The following is an 18,663-nucleotide window of genomic DNA, read 5'->3' on the forward strand; positions in this document are numbered from 1 at the left end:
GGGAACTATTGCAAACTCTGGGACATATACTCTTAAGGAACATCTGCTCGTTATTTGTACTAGATGCTGGGGCACGCCAATGGCGCGCCGCCTGCATATAGATTGCTTGATTAGTGTAGACTAATCATTTGTTTTCAGGCTGAATCAATGATTATGTAAGAAAAAAAAACCTATGAATACATTTGCAGTGAATGCCGTTGATGAGTAATTTTCCATACATTGTTTTACAGATTCTGCTGAGAACAAAACTCTTACACTTTACAATCTAAAGATGAAGCACCAATGCATATAAAAAATAAAATCAAAGTTTTACATAATGATCAGAGTAATGTCCATGGTGATGATACAACTATATTTGATCATACAAATCTACCAGTCAAAAGAAGACATATTGTGGCAATAACATTCTCCGCTGAAAGGTTCACATCCGGAGTATTAATTGCAATGGACCTGTCCAAGCACAATCCATCGGTATTAGTGAGTTTTTTTAAAAAAATGTTTCAGAGGATATCTTCAAATCAGTATCAGTGAACATATTGGAAGCTCAGAAGACACTTATTAATTGGATTTAGGAAGTGTGGCAACATAATTTTCATTTTACCTCTCAATACAGATAGTTATATCAAGTGATACAACACGAGACTACATTTGTATTTATTACATGAAAATGCAGTGAGAGCAAAAGAACTCTAGAATTTAGATTGATATGAAATTAAACATGAAGGGTAAGAAATTTACAGGATAATCAACTAATAATTATCCTTAACTTTTTCCTACACTAAGGCAAAAGAAAATGTGTGTAAATTAAATTGACTGTCACTGTGAAGATGATATTCTGTCAGTCGAAAACGCTAAAAAAAAATGCAATAGCAATGCAAAAGTAAACACCTTTCATCGCTTGAGTTGTCTCAAGTTGAAAGCCATTCAAGATCCAGAAAGTTTGAATCACCAGAATGAAGGCAACTTTCTTTCAACGGCTGGAACATGATGTATCTGAGGTACCATGGGTGTACCTGTAGCAAATTTTGAGAGAGGAATTAAGGTTTCAAAAACAAAAATGGTAGTAGTCCACTATTTAAGACACCATGCTTTTTCATGATTTCCTAGTAAAATACTTGTATGAGAAGGATAAAGGTCAACCCTGAACGAATAGAAACCAACCTTAATTTTGATACCTCACTTTCACAGCTCAATGAAATTTCATTGCCATGTACTGAATTAGATTCCAATACTGGAAATTGTGACCCACTTTTAACATGAAGGCAACCACTACATCCAGATATGGATGTATTTTTTTCACAAAGAATGCTGCCATCTGATCTCACTCTTTTTATTGTATGTGGAATTAAAGAAAACAGTATAAGAACCCCTTACTGTTTACAGAGTGCATATTTCAATAAGGACTATTTTTGTTTTATTAGAATGTAACCAGCAGGGAAGCTACAAAAGGTAATAAATGGCTAAAAGCTCTCGTTTAAATAGGAACAAACATCCTGCTACAGTTCAAAAACGTTTTGGAATAGCAAAACAGCATAATATGCAACTCCTAACCATGTTTTCGCTACTGCGTACCATTGACTCCTGTACCATGATTTTTTCGCTACTTACTGTTTTTTAACCATGCTTTAGATGATCTCTCTGCGGAGAATATCTTCAGAAAATGATCATGGTACAGATAAATTAGACAAATGTTCAGCTAAAATGAGAAATAGAACACCATATGGAACAGAGAAAATAAAAAATGTGATGTCAAGCAAATGGGCAAATATATTATCTACTGAAGTTAAGTAATAGAACAGCAGTGCAGAATCCACCAATGTCCTCCTTCAATGAGAAAGAGCCTTACCGCAGCTTATCATTGTCCAACTGAAGCTAAGCAGGTTTGTCAATATAAATATTGATTTCATAATAAAAAAATCATGCAAGGGAAGTTCTTTTATGCGTGTTAAATAATTCATAGTGGAAGTCTGAAAGATAAGAAAAAGGAAGCACTTTAGTGAGCCCAAATGCTACTTAAGCTATTAAATCTTAAAATCAAATGATGTAATTCCCTTTCAGGCAGCCATGACAACCAACGGATATCACTTCTCCCTAGAATAACCCAATTAAACCATTGTTCCTAATTTAATCCATGATCACCACAGAGATGCACGGTCACAGTTCAAGTCAGAACCAAAAATAGAGGGAATGCCATCCAGAGCAAATATTCAAGATTACCAGAACCACTTTTAAGCCTAGAACATTCAGAAATTACTCCCTAATTACCAATTTGCTTTTAAAGGCAGACGAATTAGTAATGAACATGTGCGGAGGCTTGATGTGGACGGATCGAAACCACCGACTTTTAAGCAACTAAATTAAATATACATGGAACACCGACAAATTCCACGCCATTACATCAACATAAAAATGCCTAGAATATTGGAGTCCCAACTCCCAAACTAAGCTCAAGTAGTAGGGAAAATTGTAAAATTAATATATGGTGCCTACATAATGTTGGCCCAAACACTGCCAGGAACAACACAACGTTTAAGTACTATGTTCCAGGTAACCACAGGGGTGAAGAAGAGAACTCTGCAAATGTTATTAAACTCAATAAGCTATATAGTACTGAAAACTGCGTCCAAACCACAAATATAGTCAAGTTGACATTGGCACTTCTCATATAGATTAAGCTTCAAAATTAGAGTTCGAAGGACAATAAACATGCCCACGAACCAACCAAATTGTCCAACTTGGTAGTATAATTTGAAACATGCCAAAACTCTCCATCCCAAGTTTAGATTTGCAAGGTGTTATGTAACACCAGTAACATAACAAACTGAACTGAGTGCAGTCCTGCTCGATGAACAATTATTACAAAACACATCGAGAGATAATCCAGAAAGTATTTTCTAATCCAAGATAAATCATGCAATAGCAGTCCTGTGAAATGCGAATTTTTTTGACACTGTTCCTAGTGGCAATGCAAAATGTTGTATGCATGGAAACACCTCTGCCACCACCCATGTTCACACTGTCAAGAATGGCAATCTATACAACAAAAGGAAATGTGCAATTTTATAGCCAAAAATAAAAACTAAATGAAAGGTTTAAAAAAAGTTCAAGACCATGCTGTTAGAGCGGCTTCAAGTAGGTGTCTAGAACATAGATAAAACTATACAAAGGGTAAAGAAAATCCTTACACTCGTTCAACTTACCTAGTAGTTTGATAAATAAAACAAGGTTAATACGGAAGGAAGCCTTTGGAAATGAAAAGAAAAAAAATAGTTGCCTGTGTATATAAAAGTTTCAAGCGGCAAAATAAATTTAATTTATGCACTACATCTAGCCAAAACTTTGCTCCAAACAGCTCAATTAAAATGACTGGTACTCAGGTTTCAGCATCAAGTAGCACCATTTGCATCTCTTTGCAATGTTGCTATTTCCTTCAGCAAATTATTAAACAGTAGCATAACCACATTTTCTTGGAATATTTTTTAGAGTATAGCTACCACGCAGTGAATATGCTGATAACTAAATGGCTTGTATCAAGACTTGTACCAAGATTTTTCTGGTCTGAAATGTGTAGAATTCATCCGGACAAAAAGCGAGATTTGTGCATCAGGAGAGATCTAGCTAAGTTTTGCACTTCTGACTGGAAACTAATCCCACATATCATTTGAATGTGCAGGCAATCATTCACAGCAAACTATCGAGAAACAGTAATGGATAAAGAATTTAATATAGAGTCAAAAGGACCAAAATTTGAAAATAATACCAGCAATTATATTGTTTTATTTGTGTAGCAACAACATCCATGGTAGATGCAGATTCCTACTGCTCAAGCACTTCACGTATGCAGTGACCTTTAAGCCCTGAGAGAGTGGAAATAACCATTAGATGTTATTATGATACAGTAAATCATCTGCCAATTAGTGATCAAAATAAACTTTAGAAGATTATTTGGGCGACATATTGCATTAGGATCAAATTGACTGTCACTAAGTAGCCATGCGAAAATTTCAGTGAGTTGGCATTTATGATGATAGATCAGGAGTTCCCCCATTGTGCCAAAGACATAAATAAACACCGGTAATCGAACTTTGTTAGTTGAAATTATCATATTCATCGACTGCTGATCTAATACAGGAAAGTGGCAAGTCTGCTCGCACTTGAAGCTCCCAACGTCTAGTGGAGATGGATGAGGACTTACCGATCATGCACCTTGACAAATATCTTCAGCTGGAGAAACCTATTGATAGAGATCCTGTGCTTGGTGGAGTACTCATCAAGCACACACTCCTTCATGGCCGCAGCGGTCACCGACGGCGGCGAAGATGCGAACAACAACTCTAGTGTGTCTTCGCGAGCGGCCTACAGAACAAGCGAAACACTTATGACAGCAACAAAAAAATGGATCACATAGCTAAGGTCCGCAGATTAGGGACCTGAGCGCAGGCACCATCAACGCGACGTGCACGCCGTTGCGGAGCCCTGAAGCCGTTTGTATTCCCCTTTAATTTGTCTTTACATTTTTGTGAACATTGCAGCTAGATTTCTGCTCTAGAAACCAAAAACTACTCATTTTTGTAAATAAAACAGGGAGGATACAATATAAACTTCTAAACTACTCTAAAATTTAGATGCAAAGAAACTCAATTTTCAGATGCTATATTACTTGCAAAAAAAAACTTGAGATGTAAACCTGAGTGAATGAAGTGCATACCGGGAGCAGGCACAGCGGTCACGGTACTGCAAACCGCGCAGCAAACCGACGTTGCTCTGGCTGGACGGCACCCAAAGCAGACGAGCTGGCTTTGGGCCCCTGAAATTGCACAATTATGGCTCTTCAGAGTTCGGAGACTGACTGAATGTCACATTTCAGCAGCTAACATTTTCATTTTCAGACAACAAAAGAATCTACCATGCATTAATTTCTTTTAAGACAACAAAACTCAGCAGTAAAAAAACTTCCATTTTCTCAACAGGGAGTTCTCTAAACTTTCAGGATTTCTATGAGCAGAATAAACTGCAACCTCTGAACCAGGAACAATAACACTATGGCGAACACTATGGCATGTACATCTTGGGAAAGATTCAATTTTTTGAATGGTCGTGAGAAATATCAAATAACACTTAGGCCAACATTTCTAGGTGACCAACCAACATCAGGGAAAAAAAACTCAAAAAAGTAGCTGTGTTCTTGCAGTGCCAAGTTGTAATCCATACCATCGGGAGGTGTAAATGGAACAAGAGGAGTTGGATATGGAGGCAAGGGGAACCGGCATTGCCGTGCCAGCTGCCTGAACCGATGGCATCGCTTGTAGATGCTTCGCAGATTGCGGCAGCAGTCAGGTAACTAAAATCACATTTCCTTTCCCTACATGAAAGAAACCTTGCAGAAAGATGCAAGAGAAGCTGATGAGAAAACAAGATTTCAGTTCTGAAGAAACCAGTGAAAGCTCCAATGGAAAATTGTTAAACATCACTTCAGTTTGCAACAAGAAGTTTCAGGACTCTTTATGCAACAGAAAACTGGTTTAGCAATGCACATCAGTTGTAAAAAATTTCAGCTTCTTGGTTGAATCTCTCATTAAATCTGATGTTCAGGTTCTGTTTACATATACCAAAAAAATAAGAACCACCCCATAATTCAAGAAAGACATATGCAAAAAAAAGTTAATTATTAAAACAGAAATGAACGCGCTGATGAAGCCTAGAGGGGGGGGGGGTGAATAGGCTGTCCCTGAAAACTTAAAAACAAATCGCATCGGTAAAATTCAAACAGACCCAGAACTTCCTGGTAAGGAACTCCGGAACTTCCGGCCTCCCAGGCCCGGAACTTCCGGTGTTCTAAGACATGAACTTCCGGGTAACAGAACAGAGATGAAATTCAAATTTAAAAACAGGAGACTAAGCCAATCTTCACAAGATGGTGCACAGGTATTCTAAGAAGAGGATATATCACAGAATCATCCACAGAAATATCACAGAAAGAGACAAGAGCGATTTTTTCCCAAAGTTCGGATCTTGCGATCCTACTCTCCGTTGAGGAGCTCCAAAGAGCTGGGTCTCGATTAACCCCTTGCCTCACTTGTGCAAAAACCCCAGAGGAAATCCACAGCCTTCAACCCCAAACACCCCTAGGCAAGTTTCTAGAATTGAGTGACCACCAAGATCCAACTCAACCTACTTCTAGAAATCCACCACAAGTGTGGGTTGCTCTACTTGGAAAGCCTCTAGAATCTCAGCACAAGAACTTCACTAACTTACCTCGTTCCCTTTCGGAGGAGAGGAAATCATTCACAAACTTACCCGGGACATCCACAATATGCAACGGATTCTCGCGGGCGACACCTAACCGTCTAGGAGATCATCTCCAAGAGTAATAAGCACCGAGATGACAGCCCACGAGATATTCCAAGTGCTCACACAAGTTCCTAGTCTTCACACCTCCCCAAATCTTCTTCTCTACCTCTCAATCTCTCTTTCTCACAAGAATTAGGCTCTAGATTGAGTGGAGAAGGCAAGAAACACTTGGGAGAGGCTAGCAACAGCTCTAGGTTTGAAAAGTGAAAGTGGAATGGCCAAGGAACGAGCTGGAAACGAGCTGTATATGTATAACGGCTAGGTGACGACATCTAGCCGTTACTCATAATTTTGAACTGGAAACTAGACAGGAAGTTCCGGACCTGGAAGACAGGAACTTCCGGACTACACTTAGGAAAATCTTTTTCACAAGACCGGAACTTTTGGACCTGGAAGACAGGAAGTTCCGGACTTGCACTTTTGGACAGATGGAGTATATGCAAAAAAGACTCCTAGGGAAACTTGACACTTGGTTCACACTAAGAGCACTTGACATATCTCAGATCATCACCTGGAACCCCTCTTAATAGTACGGTTTTTCCTAAAAACTCGATTTCAAAAGATAAACTATCCTATGCACTTCTCGAGTTCCGGTCCGCTTTGATTTTGTACTTTTGGGGGGTCTCCAAGCATCCATCTTCCACACCTTTGGACTAATGCACCTGAAAGTTACTCAATGAACTCATTAATCCCTTAACCACATTTGTCATGAATCACCAAAACCCACTAGGGGGATTAATGCACTTTCAATCTCCCCCTTTTTGGTGATTGATGACAACATGGTTAAAGCTTACAAAAGATTGAAATAAATTTTGTTTTGAATAGTTAGAGGTGAATGAAACTCCCCCTTAGTGTATGCATATGGAAGATATGAGTGAAGCTCATATGCATATTTATAAGGGAGCAACCGAGGAGAGTTTCCTTCATCTCTACTCATTCGTGGGATGCAAATAAACAGTAAGAATAGATATGATATGCAAAAGATACGACATGGTGAGCATTCAAAAGGATAAAATCAACATCACATCACAATCAACAAATAAGACACTAATAGCATAAATGAAGTGCAATATATATAAAGAGCAGCTAAGAGCATCTAACAGACATTACATCCACACAAATAGAGAATTATTACATGTCCATAAGTTCTTAAGAGAAGAGGCCAAAGGACTGCCAGGTCCGGAACTTCCGGATAAAAAACCCGGAACTTCCGGACATGTTGACAGGAATAAATAGCGAGGGAGCTGCCAGGTTCGGAACTTCCAGATAAGAGGATCCGGAACTTCCGGATAAACAGACGGAGTAGGCAGCAAGCAGCAAAAACAATATTTTGACCCCCTTCGATTGCAATTTTCTCCCCCTTTGGCATCAAGGCACCAAAAGAGACAAAATCACAAGGGAAGAAGAGGATCAAGCCTCATCATCATCGCCATCAGAGGGAATAATCTCGGTGTCGCCGGAGTGAGGAGAGTCGATGTCTTGCCCGGCGGCGTCCACTGCCTCATCTGGATCTGTAGGTACATTCTCAGTAGGTGCATCGGACTCCTGATCATCACTGCTCTCCTCGGAGTGGGAGGACTCCTCATTGAAGAAACGAGAAGTGCCAGAGGGACCCTCACTACTAGCAATGTCTCGAGCAGTCTCATAAGCAGCAAAAGGATCAACAAACTCCTTATCATCAGAAATGTCAGAGACATCCTTGCCTGCTGCAATCCAATCTTCCTTCTGACGCCTCTCTATCTTCTTTACCTTCTTAGCTGTCTTGGCACACATACAAAAGATAGCCCTGAGAGCCTTCTTTATGGGAGAAGAAGACTCAGAACGCTGTGGTGCAGCAGAGGAAGAAGGAGCAGCTGAGGTAGAAGCACGAGTTGCCCTGGTAGAAGGAGTAGCTGAAGTAGAGGGAGCATGAGGTCAAAAAGGCTTGTGTTGATTGTCCTTGAAATAACAAATCCCAGTCTTGGCCTCAACCATCTTCATGATATAAGGAGCATAAATGCAGCCCCTCCTTGGCTCACACACTGTCTCATAGATCTCACTCCAGATAAGCTTCATAATGCTGAAATCTGGCTTGTTGTAGCGCATGCGACTGAGGAGGAGCGCATGCCTACCTGGAAGGGCTGTAGCATCTCCCACTTTGGGGAGCAAAGACCACCTTAAGATGGAGTAAAGCACTCTATAGTAAGGACGCAACCCACGAGTAGTCCCCAAACAATCCTTGGGAGCATCCTTCTCATACAAGAAAGTAGTGCTGGTCGGTGACAAAGCATCCTCGACAAAGATATGTGGACGACTCAGGTCATCATCATCTAACCCCAAACTACAGCAAACTGTGCCATAGAGACCCTATATTGCTGCCCCTGAATGGTCCACTTCACAAAATCAAGCCCCTTCTTGGTGGTGCCAAAGAAAGCAGTGGAGTAGAACTGTCCAATCACTTCCTCATTCCAGGAATAATGCAAGGCTAACAAATCTGCCACGTGCTTGCGCTCACACACCTTGCGTACCTCATTGAAGACTATGTTGTTCTTTGAGGACATGTACTGCCAGTCTAGCCACTTCATTTCTACCACTGGATGAGATCTTCCCATAATCACAGAGTTATACCAATCAACCTGCACCAAGGTCTTGAATATGTCATCCTGAGAGTCAGCAGGCAGAGTATCAGGACTCACCATTCTGTCCTTTCCACACTTGAGCAGATTCTTCAGATAGTTCACTCTTGGCCGTCTAGGATCAGGATCAACAGCCCTTGTCTTGTACAGCCTCAAAGGATTGCTTTCAGAACCAGGCTCATCCTCATTGCCACCATCATCTGACTCTGATGCAGCTGGAGAGGGAGAGCGGGGAGCATCATGAATGACAATGCTACCAGCCCTCCTGGAATAGATCGGAATCTGACTCTCACTGTAAAAATCTCCAACTTTTTCTTTGCCCAATCTCCCCCTAGGACCACGAACCGGGGGGCTCAAGTCAGCAGGAACATCTTGTGAAAGCTTCTGTCTCTTCTCACGAGGCATACTGACCACTGCAACAAGAGTCAACAAGGTTGGAGTGCAATGATTAAAAGAAACAGTAGAGGAATCAAGGTTACTGGCTGTCTGGACAGAGACCGGAAGTTCCGGGCCAAGAACACCGGAACTTCCGGCCTGCAAAACTGAAGAACAGAGGGTTCAATCAGGCCAGTGCATGTGATAAAATCCTATAGTTCGGCAAACTACAAGGTAGCAGGAAGAATTCTATCCAAAATGTTTTCTCCCTAGGTTCACATATTTAGAGATCGGGGCAAAAACATGATGAACCAAAAGAGAAGATCAAAAGTGCTACCTTGAGAGAGGAAGTCGCAAATCGATCGTGGGATGATCCTCCTAGCCACCAATGTGGTTGATTCCATGGAGAGGTATCAAATTTCCATGGTTGAAAGTGAAAATCGCCAAGATGAGTACTGTAGCGGAGGCTAGGGTTTGGGAATCGGGGAGGAGAAGAAGTGAGGAGAGAGATGGCAGGCTCGGGCTCCCTCTGGGTATTTATACCCCCGACCCCCGGAAGTTCTGGACTGGGATGACTGGAACTTCCGGCCTGACAGAACAGAAGGCAGTCAGGCCCAAGTTCAAAGGAATAGATGAGAATTCAAAGGAATAGATTAGAAATAGAAACCTATGGACATATAGAGACTTATGATGCATATGACCAGCCAACAATCAACATTACATAACAATGGTCAATATACATCATAAGAAGAGGATAAAAACCAAATTTTCGCAATAAAAACACACAAAAATTTTTGCAAATTTTCACAAAAGGGTTTTTGGATAAGAGAGGGAATGTTTGAGCTTTATTCTTGGTATCAAGACCATCTTCTACACAAGAAGTGATCTCAAGACACAAAAGCTCAATTTTTTTTATATATTTTTTTAAATTTACATTTTAGTGATACATGTTTGGCTATGAATTAGCCAACCACCCATCACCTAATGTTACAAGAGTCTAAGATATTGAGCTCACTCCCAAACTTCTTGAGTATGTCTTTCACGTAGTTGGTTTGAGAGATGAAGGTGCCCTCTTGTGCTTGCTTCACTTGTAGCCCGAGGAAGAAGGTCAACTCGCCCATCAAAGACATCTCGAACCTTTTAGTCATGATACTACTAAATTCTTCACAAAAAGAGGCATTAGTAGAACCAAATATTATGTCATCGACATAAATTTGGCATATGAATAAATCACTCTTAAATTTTTTAGTGAAGAGAGTAGTATCTGCCTTTCCAATTTCAAAACCATTCTTCAAAAGAAAATCTCGGAGACATTCATACCAAGCTCTAGGGGCTTGCTTGAGCCCGTAGAGCGCCTTGTGGAGCTCGTACACATGGTTTGGCAACTTTAGATCCTCGAACCCCGGTGGTTGCTCCACATAGACCAACTCTGAGATAGGTCCATTGAGAAAGGCACTCTTGACATCCATTTGGAATAACCTGAAATCATGGTGAGCGGCATAGGCTAAAAGAATTCTAATTGACTCAAAGCGAGCAACAGGTGCGAAGGTTTCACCAAAATCGAGACCCTCGACTTGGGTGAACCCTTGCGCAACTAACCGGGCTTTGTTCCTTACAACCACCCCATATTCATCTTGCTTGTTGCGAAAGATCCACTTGGTGCCGATGACATTTTGCTTGGGTCTCTCCACCAAAGTCCATACTTGGTTGCGAGTGAAGTTATTTAACTCCTCTTGCATGGCCATCACCCAATCCGGATAAACAAGCGCATCTTCCACCGTAGTTGGTTCCAAAGAAGAGACAAATGAGAAGTGTTGACAAAAACTTGCGACATGAGAGCGAGTAGTTACCCCTTTTCTTATGTCACCAAGTATGTTGTCGGCGGGATGATCTCTTTGGACAGTGTGATGTATCCTTGGATGGTGCACTGGGGGGACTTGAGCCTGATCAATATGCTCTAAAGTGCCCGCAGCATCGATCCCATCCACTTGTGCCGTTGGCACGTCTTCACTGCCACTGGTCCGGAGGTTCCAGACTATAGAACCCGGAACTTCCGGGCCTGGAGATGTCCGGATGTTCCGGTCAATAGGACCCGGAACTTCCGGCTCAGCAGACACAGCACTTGTAGGGCTATTGGATGTCGATGACGGAGGTTGATCCCTATCTTCTTGGTCATCCTGCGTTTCGACTGGTCGTATGTCTCCAATAGCCTTAGTGCCTATAGCTTGACTTGGATCCACATCACCTACAACATGTACAACAACTTGCTCTCCTTGGGAGCCATTAGATTCATCAAATGTCACATCCCTAGTGACTTCAACAATACCGGAGGTTCTGTTGAAGACACAATAGGCATGTGCATTTGATTCATAGCCAAGTAAGAATCCCTCATCCACCTTAGATGAGAACTTCGATGAGCGAGGCCTCTTACTTAAAATAAAATATTTGCTCCCAAAGACACAAAAATATGAAACATTAGGCTTCTTACCACTCAAGAGCTCATATGAAGTTTTCTTTAGGATTTTGTGGAGGTACAAGCGGTTGATAGCATGACATGCGGTACTCACGGCCTCCGCCCAAAAGACATCCGAAGTCTTGTACTCATCAAGCATTGCCCTTGCGGCTTCAATGAGGGTTCGGTTCTTCCTCTCAACAATGCCGTTTTGGGGAGGACCATAGGGGGCGGAGAACTCGTGCTTGATTCCTTCTTCATCAAGAAATTCCTCCACTTGAGTGTTCTTGAATTCTCCTCCATTGTCGCTTCACACCCTCTTGATAGTGAGATCATAGAGGTTTTGGGCTTGCTTTGCGAAGCGCTTGAAGACATCTTGAGCTTCGCTTTTGTCATGGAGAAAGTACACCTAAGTGAAGCGTGAAAAATCATCAACAATGACGAAACCATACTTGTTACCTCCAATGCTTATGTAGGCCACATGCCCAAATAAATCCATATGAAGAAGCTCGAGTGGTCTTGTTGTAGTCATGATATTTTTTATAGGATGTGGACTCCCAACTTGCTTCCCGGCTTGGCAAGCACTACACACACGATCTTTCTCAAAAGAAACATTAGATAGACCAAGAATGTGTTCCCCTTTTAGAAGAGATGCCAAATTCCTCATTCCAACGTGGGCTAGCCTACGGTGCCATAGCCAACCCATAGAGGATTTAGCAATCAAGCATGCCTCCGGATTCACTCTATCCACGTTGAAATCAATGAGATAGAGATCACCCTTTAACACACCCTTGAATGCTATGTAAGAGTCATATCACCTAAAAACGGTCACATCCACATTGGTAAACAAGCAATTAAATCCTAACTTACACAATTGAGACACGGATAATAAATTGTAGCTTAATGAATTGACAAGGAGGACATTAGATAGAGATTGATTCTTGGAAATGGCAATCTTACCGAGACCCATTACCTTTCCTTTACCATCATCTCCAAAGACAATATCTTCACGACTTCCACCCTCCTCATCAAGACTTGTAAACATACTCCTCTTTCCCGTCATATGATTGGTGCAGCCACAGTCCACAACCCAACTTGAGCCACCGGAGGAGTATGCCTACAATAGAAATCAAGCTTGGGATTTAGGAACCCAAACTTGTCTAAGTTTGGGTCCCTTGATGTTAGTCACCAAAGCCTTTGGCACCCACACACAAGTGCGGTACTCATCATTGTAATTCCCATTAAAATAAGCAACCACTTTGCCCTCTGAATTTTTGGAAATTACATATGAATCATAGTAAAGACCCTCTGGCCGGAACTTCCTGGCATTATACCCGGAACTTCCGGTCAGCCCCTTTGGCCTATTAGAAGCCCGGAACTTCCTGACAAAATGTCCGGAACTTCCTGTCTTACAAGGCAGGAACTTCCGGTCATTTTGCCTGGAACTTCTGGGTGTCTGACCAGTGAGGGGACAAGTCACCTCACTTGCTTGTGGAGCTTTTCCTTCTCTCACAAACATCAAGCATTCTTTCCCATTTACCATCACACGCTTAGACACAGGACTTCCACCAGAAAACCCGAGCCCGTGTCCATCCTTGTTAGGATGAGCGGTGATGATCTTGTAAAGGGCATCTTTTGAATGGTATGTCTTCATGCATCCATATTTCACCAATGTGCCCAACCTTTCATTTTCTTTCTTAAGAGCTTGCATAGCATTAACATTAGTAGCATAAAAGTTCAAATCAATATTGTAACACCTAGCACAACCATTGCTAGTAGATGGGTTGGAATAATTAGAAACCACATTTGGTTGAGAAGTGCTATTCCAAAAAGTGTCAAATTGAACTTCAAGATCTTTATGACTTTTGTCTAAACTAGCAAATTTCTCTTGAAGAGTTTCATTGACATCCCTAAGGCTAGCTAGAGAACCATTAGCCAAATTAAGCTCATTAGCTAGTTGTTCATTTTTAGCACATTCTTTAGCTAGGCTCTCCTCTAAGGCAAGGTTTCTTTTCTTCTCAACAATAAGTAATTCTTCTTGCCTTTTGAGAGATTGTTCTTTACTATCCAAAGCTCTCATTAACTTAGCCAAATGTTGCATAGCGGGTTTGCTAAAGCTCTTAAGCACATCATCTAATTCATTATCACTTTCCTCATCACTAGAATCAACATCAAGAGAGGTGTGAGAGGGCTTTTGAGTCATCACCTTGCGGCCTTGGGCCATGAAACAAGAGTAGTGGTAGGAGTCATCGTCGTCATCACTCAAGTTGTTGAAGAGACGCTCCTTGCTTGAAGAGGATGACTTGAAGGCGACGGTAGCAACACCACCTTCTCCTTCAACCTTGTCTTTTGGCTTGGGCTTGGGCTTGACCTCGAGATCTTCTTCATCTCCGGACTACCACACCTCCGCCATGTGTGCCTCCGCCACATGAGCACGCTCCGGCTTCTTCTTGCCTCCCTTAGCCTTAGCTTCATTTGACTTGGGACAATCGGCAATGAAGTGACCATATTCGCCACAATTGAAGCAAGCTCTCTTTTATTGCCTCTTTCCCTTGTCATCATCCTTCCTCCCTTTGCCATAGCCACTCTTGCAAAGAAAGTGCTTGAATCTCATGACAATAAAAGCCATCTCTTTATCTTCACTTTCTTCACAACTTGACTCTTCTTCTTGTTTTGCCTTCAAAGCAACTTCTTGATTTTTGATCATGGCGGCATTCTTCACTATTTGCCTCATTTCACGAGCTTCCTCTTCTTGCATCTCATGAGACACAATTCTTCCAAGAATGTCACTTGGGGTGAGTCTCTTGAAGTCTTTCCTTTCCCGTATCATTGATACAAGAGTAGGATTTCTTGGACCAAATGCACGGAGAAGTCTCTTGACCACAAAGTGATTTGTCATGTCCTCACTCCCAAGTCCTTTAATCTTGTTGACAAGGATCATCATCCTATCATATATCTCTTGTGGTGTCTCCTTGTCATCCATCACAAATCTTCCAAGCCTTCCTTCCAATAATTCAATCTTGGCCTCACGAACGGTGGGTGATCCCTCATGAGCCAATTGCAAAGCATCCCATATCTCCTTGGCCTCCTCAAGCCCATCAACCTTGTTGAACTCCTCCAGACTCAAGACGAAAAGAATTGCATTGGAAGCTTGAGCATTGCGGTGGATGAGTTGCTCTTGCTCCGAAGTGAGCTCCATGTCATCATGGGGTACATCAACACCTATACAAACAACTTTCCAAATACTTGGATGCAAAGAGATTAGATGCAACTTCATCTTGTGCTTCCAAGCGGCGTAATGTGTCCCATCAAATTGAGGAGCACGCCCGGAAGGCATGGAGACAAAGTTGTGAGGGGAATGGTAAGTTTGCTGTAATCAAAAGGTATAGTAGCTCCCTTGGGTGATGGAGTTCCCTTGCTGCTCGCTCCATCTTCATTTCCATTTTCTCCGTTCTTTCCACCTAAGTCCGACATCGTGGATCACTCAAAGCGGTGAAGCTTGAATCAAGAGCACCTTGCTCTGATACTAATTGAACACGCAGATGAAGTCTAGAGGGCGGGTGAATAGGCTGGCCCTGAAAACTTAAAAACAAATCGCGGCGGTAAAATTCAAACAGACCCGGAACTTCCTGGTAAGGAACTCCGGAACTTCCGGCCTCCCAGGCCCGGAACTAGGAGGATTAATGCACTTTCAAGATAGACTAAAATTTGCATTTTGCGGTGAACAAAGATGTACTAATTATTAATTATTAGACAGGGCAATACCATCTATCCATTTGCTCGCCATACGGCCAATCGGGGATATGCTCTGCACCATCGTGACACTCTCGCTCCTTCTGTCCAGTACACACAGAAAAACAAAAAAAAAAATCAGAAAAATGAGGATTGCAGTCAAGAGAGATGAGGAAAGACCAAAAAGCTAGATTAGTAAACAGGTCACAACCGATGGAAATATGCACACCACAGCAGTAGTTGAAGCACAAACATGGGTGTGGAGGTGGTGCCGTTGCCGATGCCCACCATCAACGAGGCCATGGCTTCCTGATCCACGGCAGCAATGGATCCGCTCGCGCGAGGATAGAGCCAGACAACCGGCGACGCGTGAGGATAATGGTGGCAGCACCGAGATGCACCCCTAAAAAGGGTATTAGGAGAGCCAGAAACTCTTTTCTATACTCTTTTCTATCAAACAAAATATAGAAGTTCATTTACCCCAACAATTGTAGTAGCAAACAAGCGTTCAATTTAAAACAACACTAAGTCTGTCAATCATTGTAAGCGATGTGTACTTCGGGAATTTCCTAATGATTTTACATTACAGCAGCATGGAAAAGCCTAAAGCATTTCTGGTCTGCTATAGCAGCAAGTAAATTGCATATGGGATAAAATCAATATGGACATACCAGTATTCTTTTTTCATAAAGATACATAGACAGCATTCTATGTATAACGAGCTTAAAATCACCGAACTCTTGACTCCCGTTGTCAGATAATAGCTTTCCCATGATTACTGTAGGGGTATATATATGTCCAGCCATTGCCTCAATTATTTCTCCAACAAAATGTGAAAATACACTCCGCGGTGCATTCAAGCTCCTCTGGTAAGCTGAAATCCTTGTTTTTCATGAGAATCCTTTGTCCTTTGGCTGTCTACTCGATGATTCACTCCCATTGGGCCTGAAACCTTTTCCATTTACATCCTTGTTTTTCTTTTCTTTTCTGTATTGGTTTTTGCCGGTTTCCCGTTTAATTAACCGTGCTTGTTTGGTTTTCGGGCCCGATTTCCCTTATTAACTGGGCCAATTCTGTTCTTCTATAAATTCCGGCAGGAGATTCTCCTGCCGTTGGTTCCTAAAAAAAAAAATTACATCCTTGCTTCCATTTAAGGGGCTCTGAGAAGCTGAATTGATAACATAACAATATTGATGTCAATACATCTACCAGAACACAAGACGGATATCTTTGTATGACCACAGCAAGCAACAAACGTGACAAATCACACGACTGTAAAGAAAGCCTTACGCAATTCCAATACTATAGGTTGATTTATATCCTTTTGAAAGTCCTAATTAATCTAATGAAAATTTATCATAAAAATTAAGGCCTTGTTTGAATTTTTTTTGTCTGAACTCACAATGGACAAAAAATGAAAAAAGAGAAAGATGATATTAGACAATATAACAGTGAGAAAGAGCCCACCCCATCCACGAATAACAACAATATGATTACTTGAAGGAGTTAATGTACGCAGCGGCTGACGGCGTGTGAAGAGGCGGAGCCCCTCGTCCAAGTGTCCAACACAGCGACAAGGTGCGGATGGCGGCGGAAAGGGTGATTCCGGCTGGTGGCAGGACAATGGTTGCTCCAACCACCTAACCATCGACAGCCACGAGCTCACCGCCATCAGATCAGGCGGCCTTGAGTTCGTGCCATCAGATCTGGCCACTGCGATGGCGGCGAGCGGCTAGGCCGGCCAGTTGACGACGACGGCGGCAGGTTGACAACGATGACGATGGCGGCGAGGCACAGCTCCTCGCAGGCAAAGGAGAGACGAGAGTGGAAGAGGAGAGGAGCGTTCTCCTCGTCGCTTTCTCCGCGTCCGCCTCGAAGTCCGCACTCCGCGACGACGGTGACGCGAGGGGGGAGAAGGAGGTGGAGGCGCTCAAAGACGGCGACGGCGACGTCGACGGCGGCGGAGGTGGAGGCGGCGGCGCTAGGGGAAGACGGAGGCGAAGGCGGAGGTGGCAGAGGCGAAGGCGGCGGCGGCGGAGGCGCGAGGCGATGCAGACGACGATGGCGACGGCGCGAAGCGGAGGTGGTGGCGCGAGGGGAAAGCGGAGGCGGAGGCGGCGGCGGCTGCTAGGGCTTTGGGTAGTGGGTGCCGTTTTGCGAAAAAACCCCTCAGCTTACACATTTTAGAGCGCAGGCCTAATTCGCGGTTTTCCTCTCCTTCTCATAGAATATCCGGATTTTAGAAGGGGCTAAACGTAAAATGCCAGCTCAGAGGGACTGTTAGCGAGGGACGCCGGACGAATTACGAAAAAACGGAGGGCTTTTTTGCAAAAATACCACCCCGCGCGCTGTACATATACTGTAGAAAAATCCTTACGTGGCACACCTCCTCGCCCGCCCAACCTGCGCCCCTTTATGGCCCTCTTTAGGCTTATAAGCCAACTTATAAGTCGAAAAGTCTAGGCCTAAACTTTTCCGTTTGGCTTTTTTGAAGCCATAAGCCACTCTAACACTATTAAGCCAAAAGCTAGGTTGGAGAAGCTTTTTTGGCTTATGTAAGGTAGATGTATGACTCAACTACTAAACTTAGGACATTAAATCCACCGGCTTATAAATCATATAGGCCAATAAACTGACTAGTCCAATAAAGAGGGCCTATGTACTCCGATGACACTCAGATTATGAAAAATGAAAAAAATTCAACAAAATCCTATGAGAAATACAGTGTGGTCATGATGCACCTGCACATGTTTTGATATATGGAACTTGTATATCATTCGAATGGTTAAAAAAATATTAAAAAATCTATTATATACTTAAAAATCCATTAAACTTTCTATAAACGTTTCTAAGCCGCCACTTAGCACTCTAATAAATTAGAGAAATCAAAGAAATTCTAAAAAATCTATCCATTGATTTTCATTTAAATTGGTAGACCCAATATTTTAGATCATTATATTAAATCTATTAAAATATTTCCAACTAATAAGGATCCGATGCATACATATGGATGGTACGTATGTACGTACTACTCGTAAAAAAAAGAATCATTCCTTCTAATATGGATCCGATGCATATCTATGCAGAGGAAGGTATGTATGTACTACTCTACTTTTACCGTATGTACTACTCTACTTT

The 18,663-nt window shown here is 42.2% G+C and overlaps 1 protein-coding gene across 4 annotated transcripts; it reads right to left on the reverse strand.

Moving 5' to 3' along the window:
- Positions 1–165: 165 nt before the first annotated feature.
- Positions 166–17,171, reverse strand: LOC136353622 (uncharacterized). Of its 4 annotated transcripts, none has more exons than XM_066304668.1 (10): positions 17,023–17,171; positions 16,197–16,644; positions 15,779–15,928; positions 15,559–15,629; positions 5,212–5,362; positions 4,709–4,807; positions 4,431–4,545; positions 4,196–4,356; positions 889–3,857; positions 166–450 (listed from the first exon to the last, which is right to left on the reverse strand). In XM_066304668.1, the coding sequence occupies exons 2-6, from the start codon at positions 16,329–16,331 to the stop codon at positions 4,727–4,729; spliced, it is 588 nt and encodes a 195-aa protein (XP_066160765.1). In that variant the 5' UTR covers positions 16,332–16,644; positions 17,023–17,171; the 3' UTR covers positions 166–450; positions 889–3,857; positions 4,196–4,356; positions 4,431–4,545; positions 4,709–4,726. The 4 variants fall into 4 exon arrangements, with proteins under 4 accessions (XP_066160765.1, XP_066160764.1, XP_066160763.1 ...); XM_066304667.1 differs by having other exon boundaries at positions 15,755–15,928; XM_066304666.1 differs by having other exon boundaries at positions 15,737–15,928.
- Between the last annotated feature and the right edge of the window lie 1,492 nt (positions 17,172–18,663).

The sequence above is a fragment of the Oryza sativa genome, chromosome 10, assembly GCF_034140825.1.
Source record: "Oryza sativa Japonica Group chromosome 10, ASM3414082v1".
In the NCBI taxonomy this organism is placed as follows: domain Eukaryota; kingdom Viridiplantae; phylum Streptophyta; class Magnoliopsida; order Poales; family Poaceae; genus Oryza; species Oryza sativa.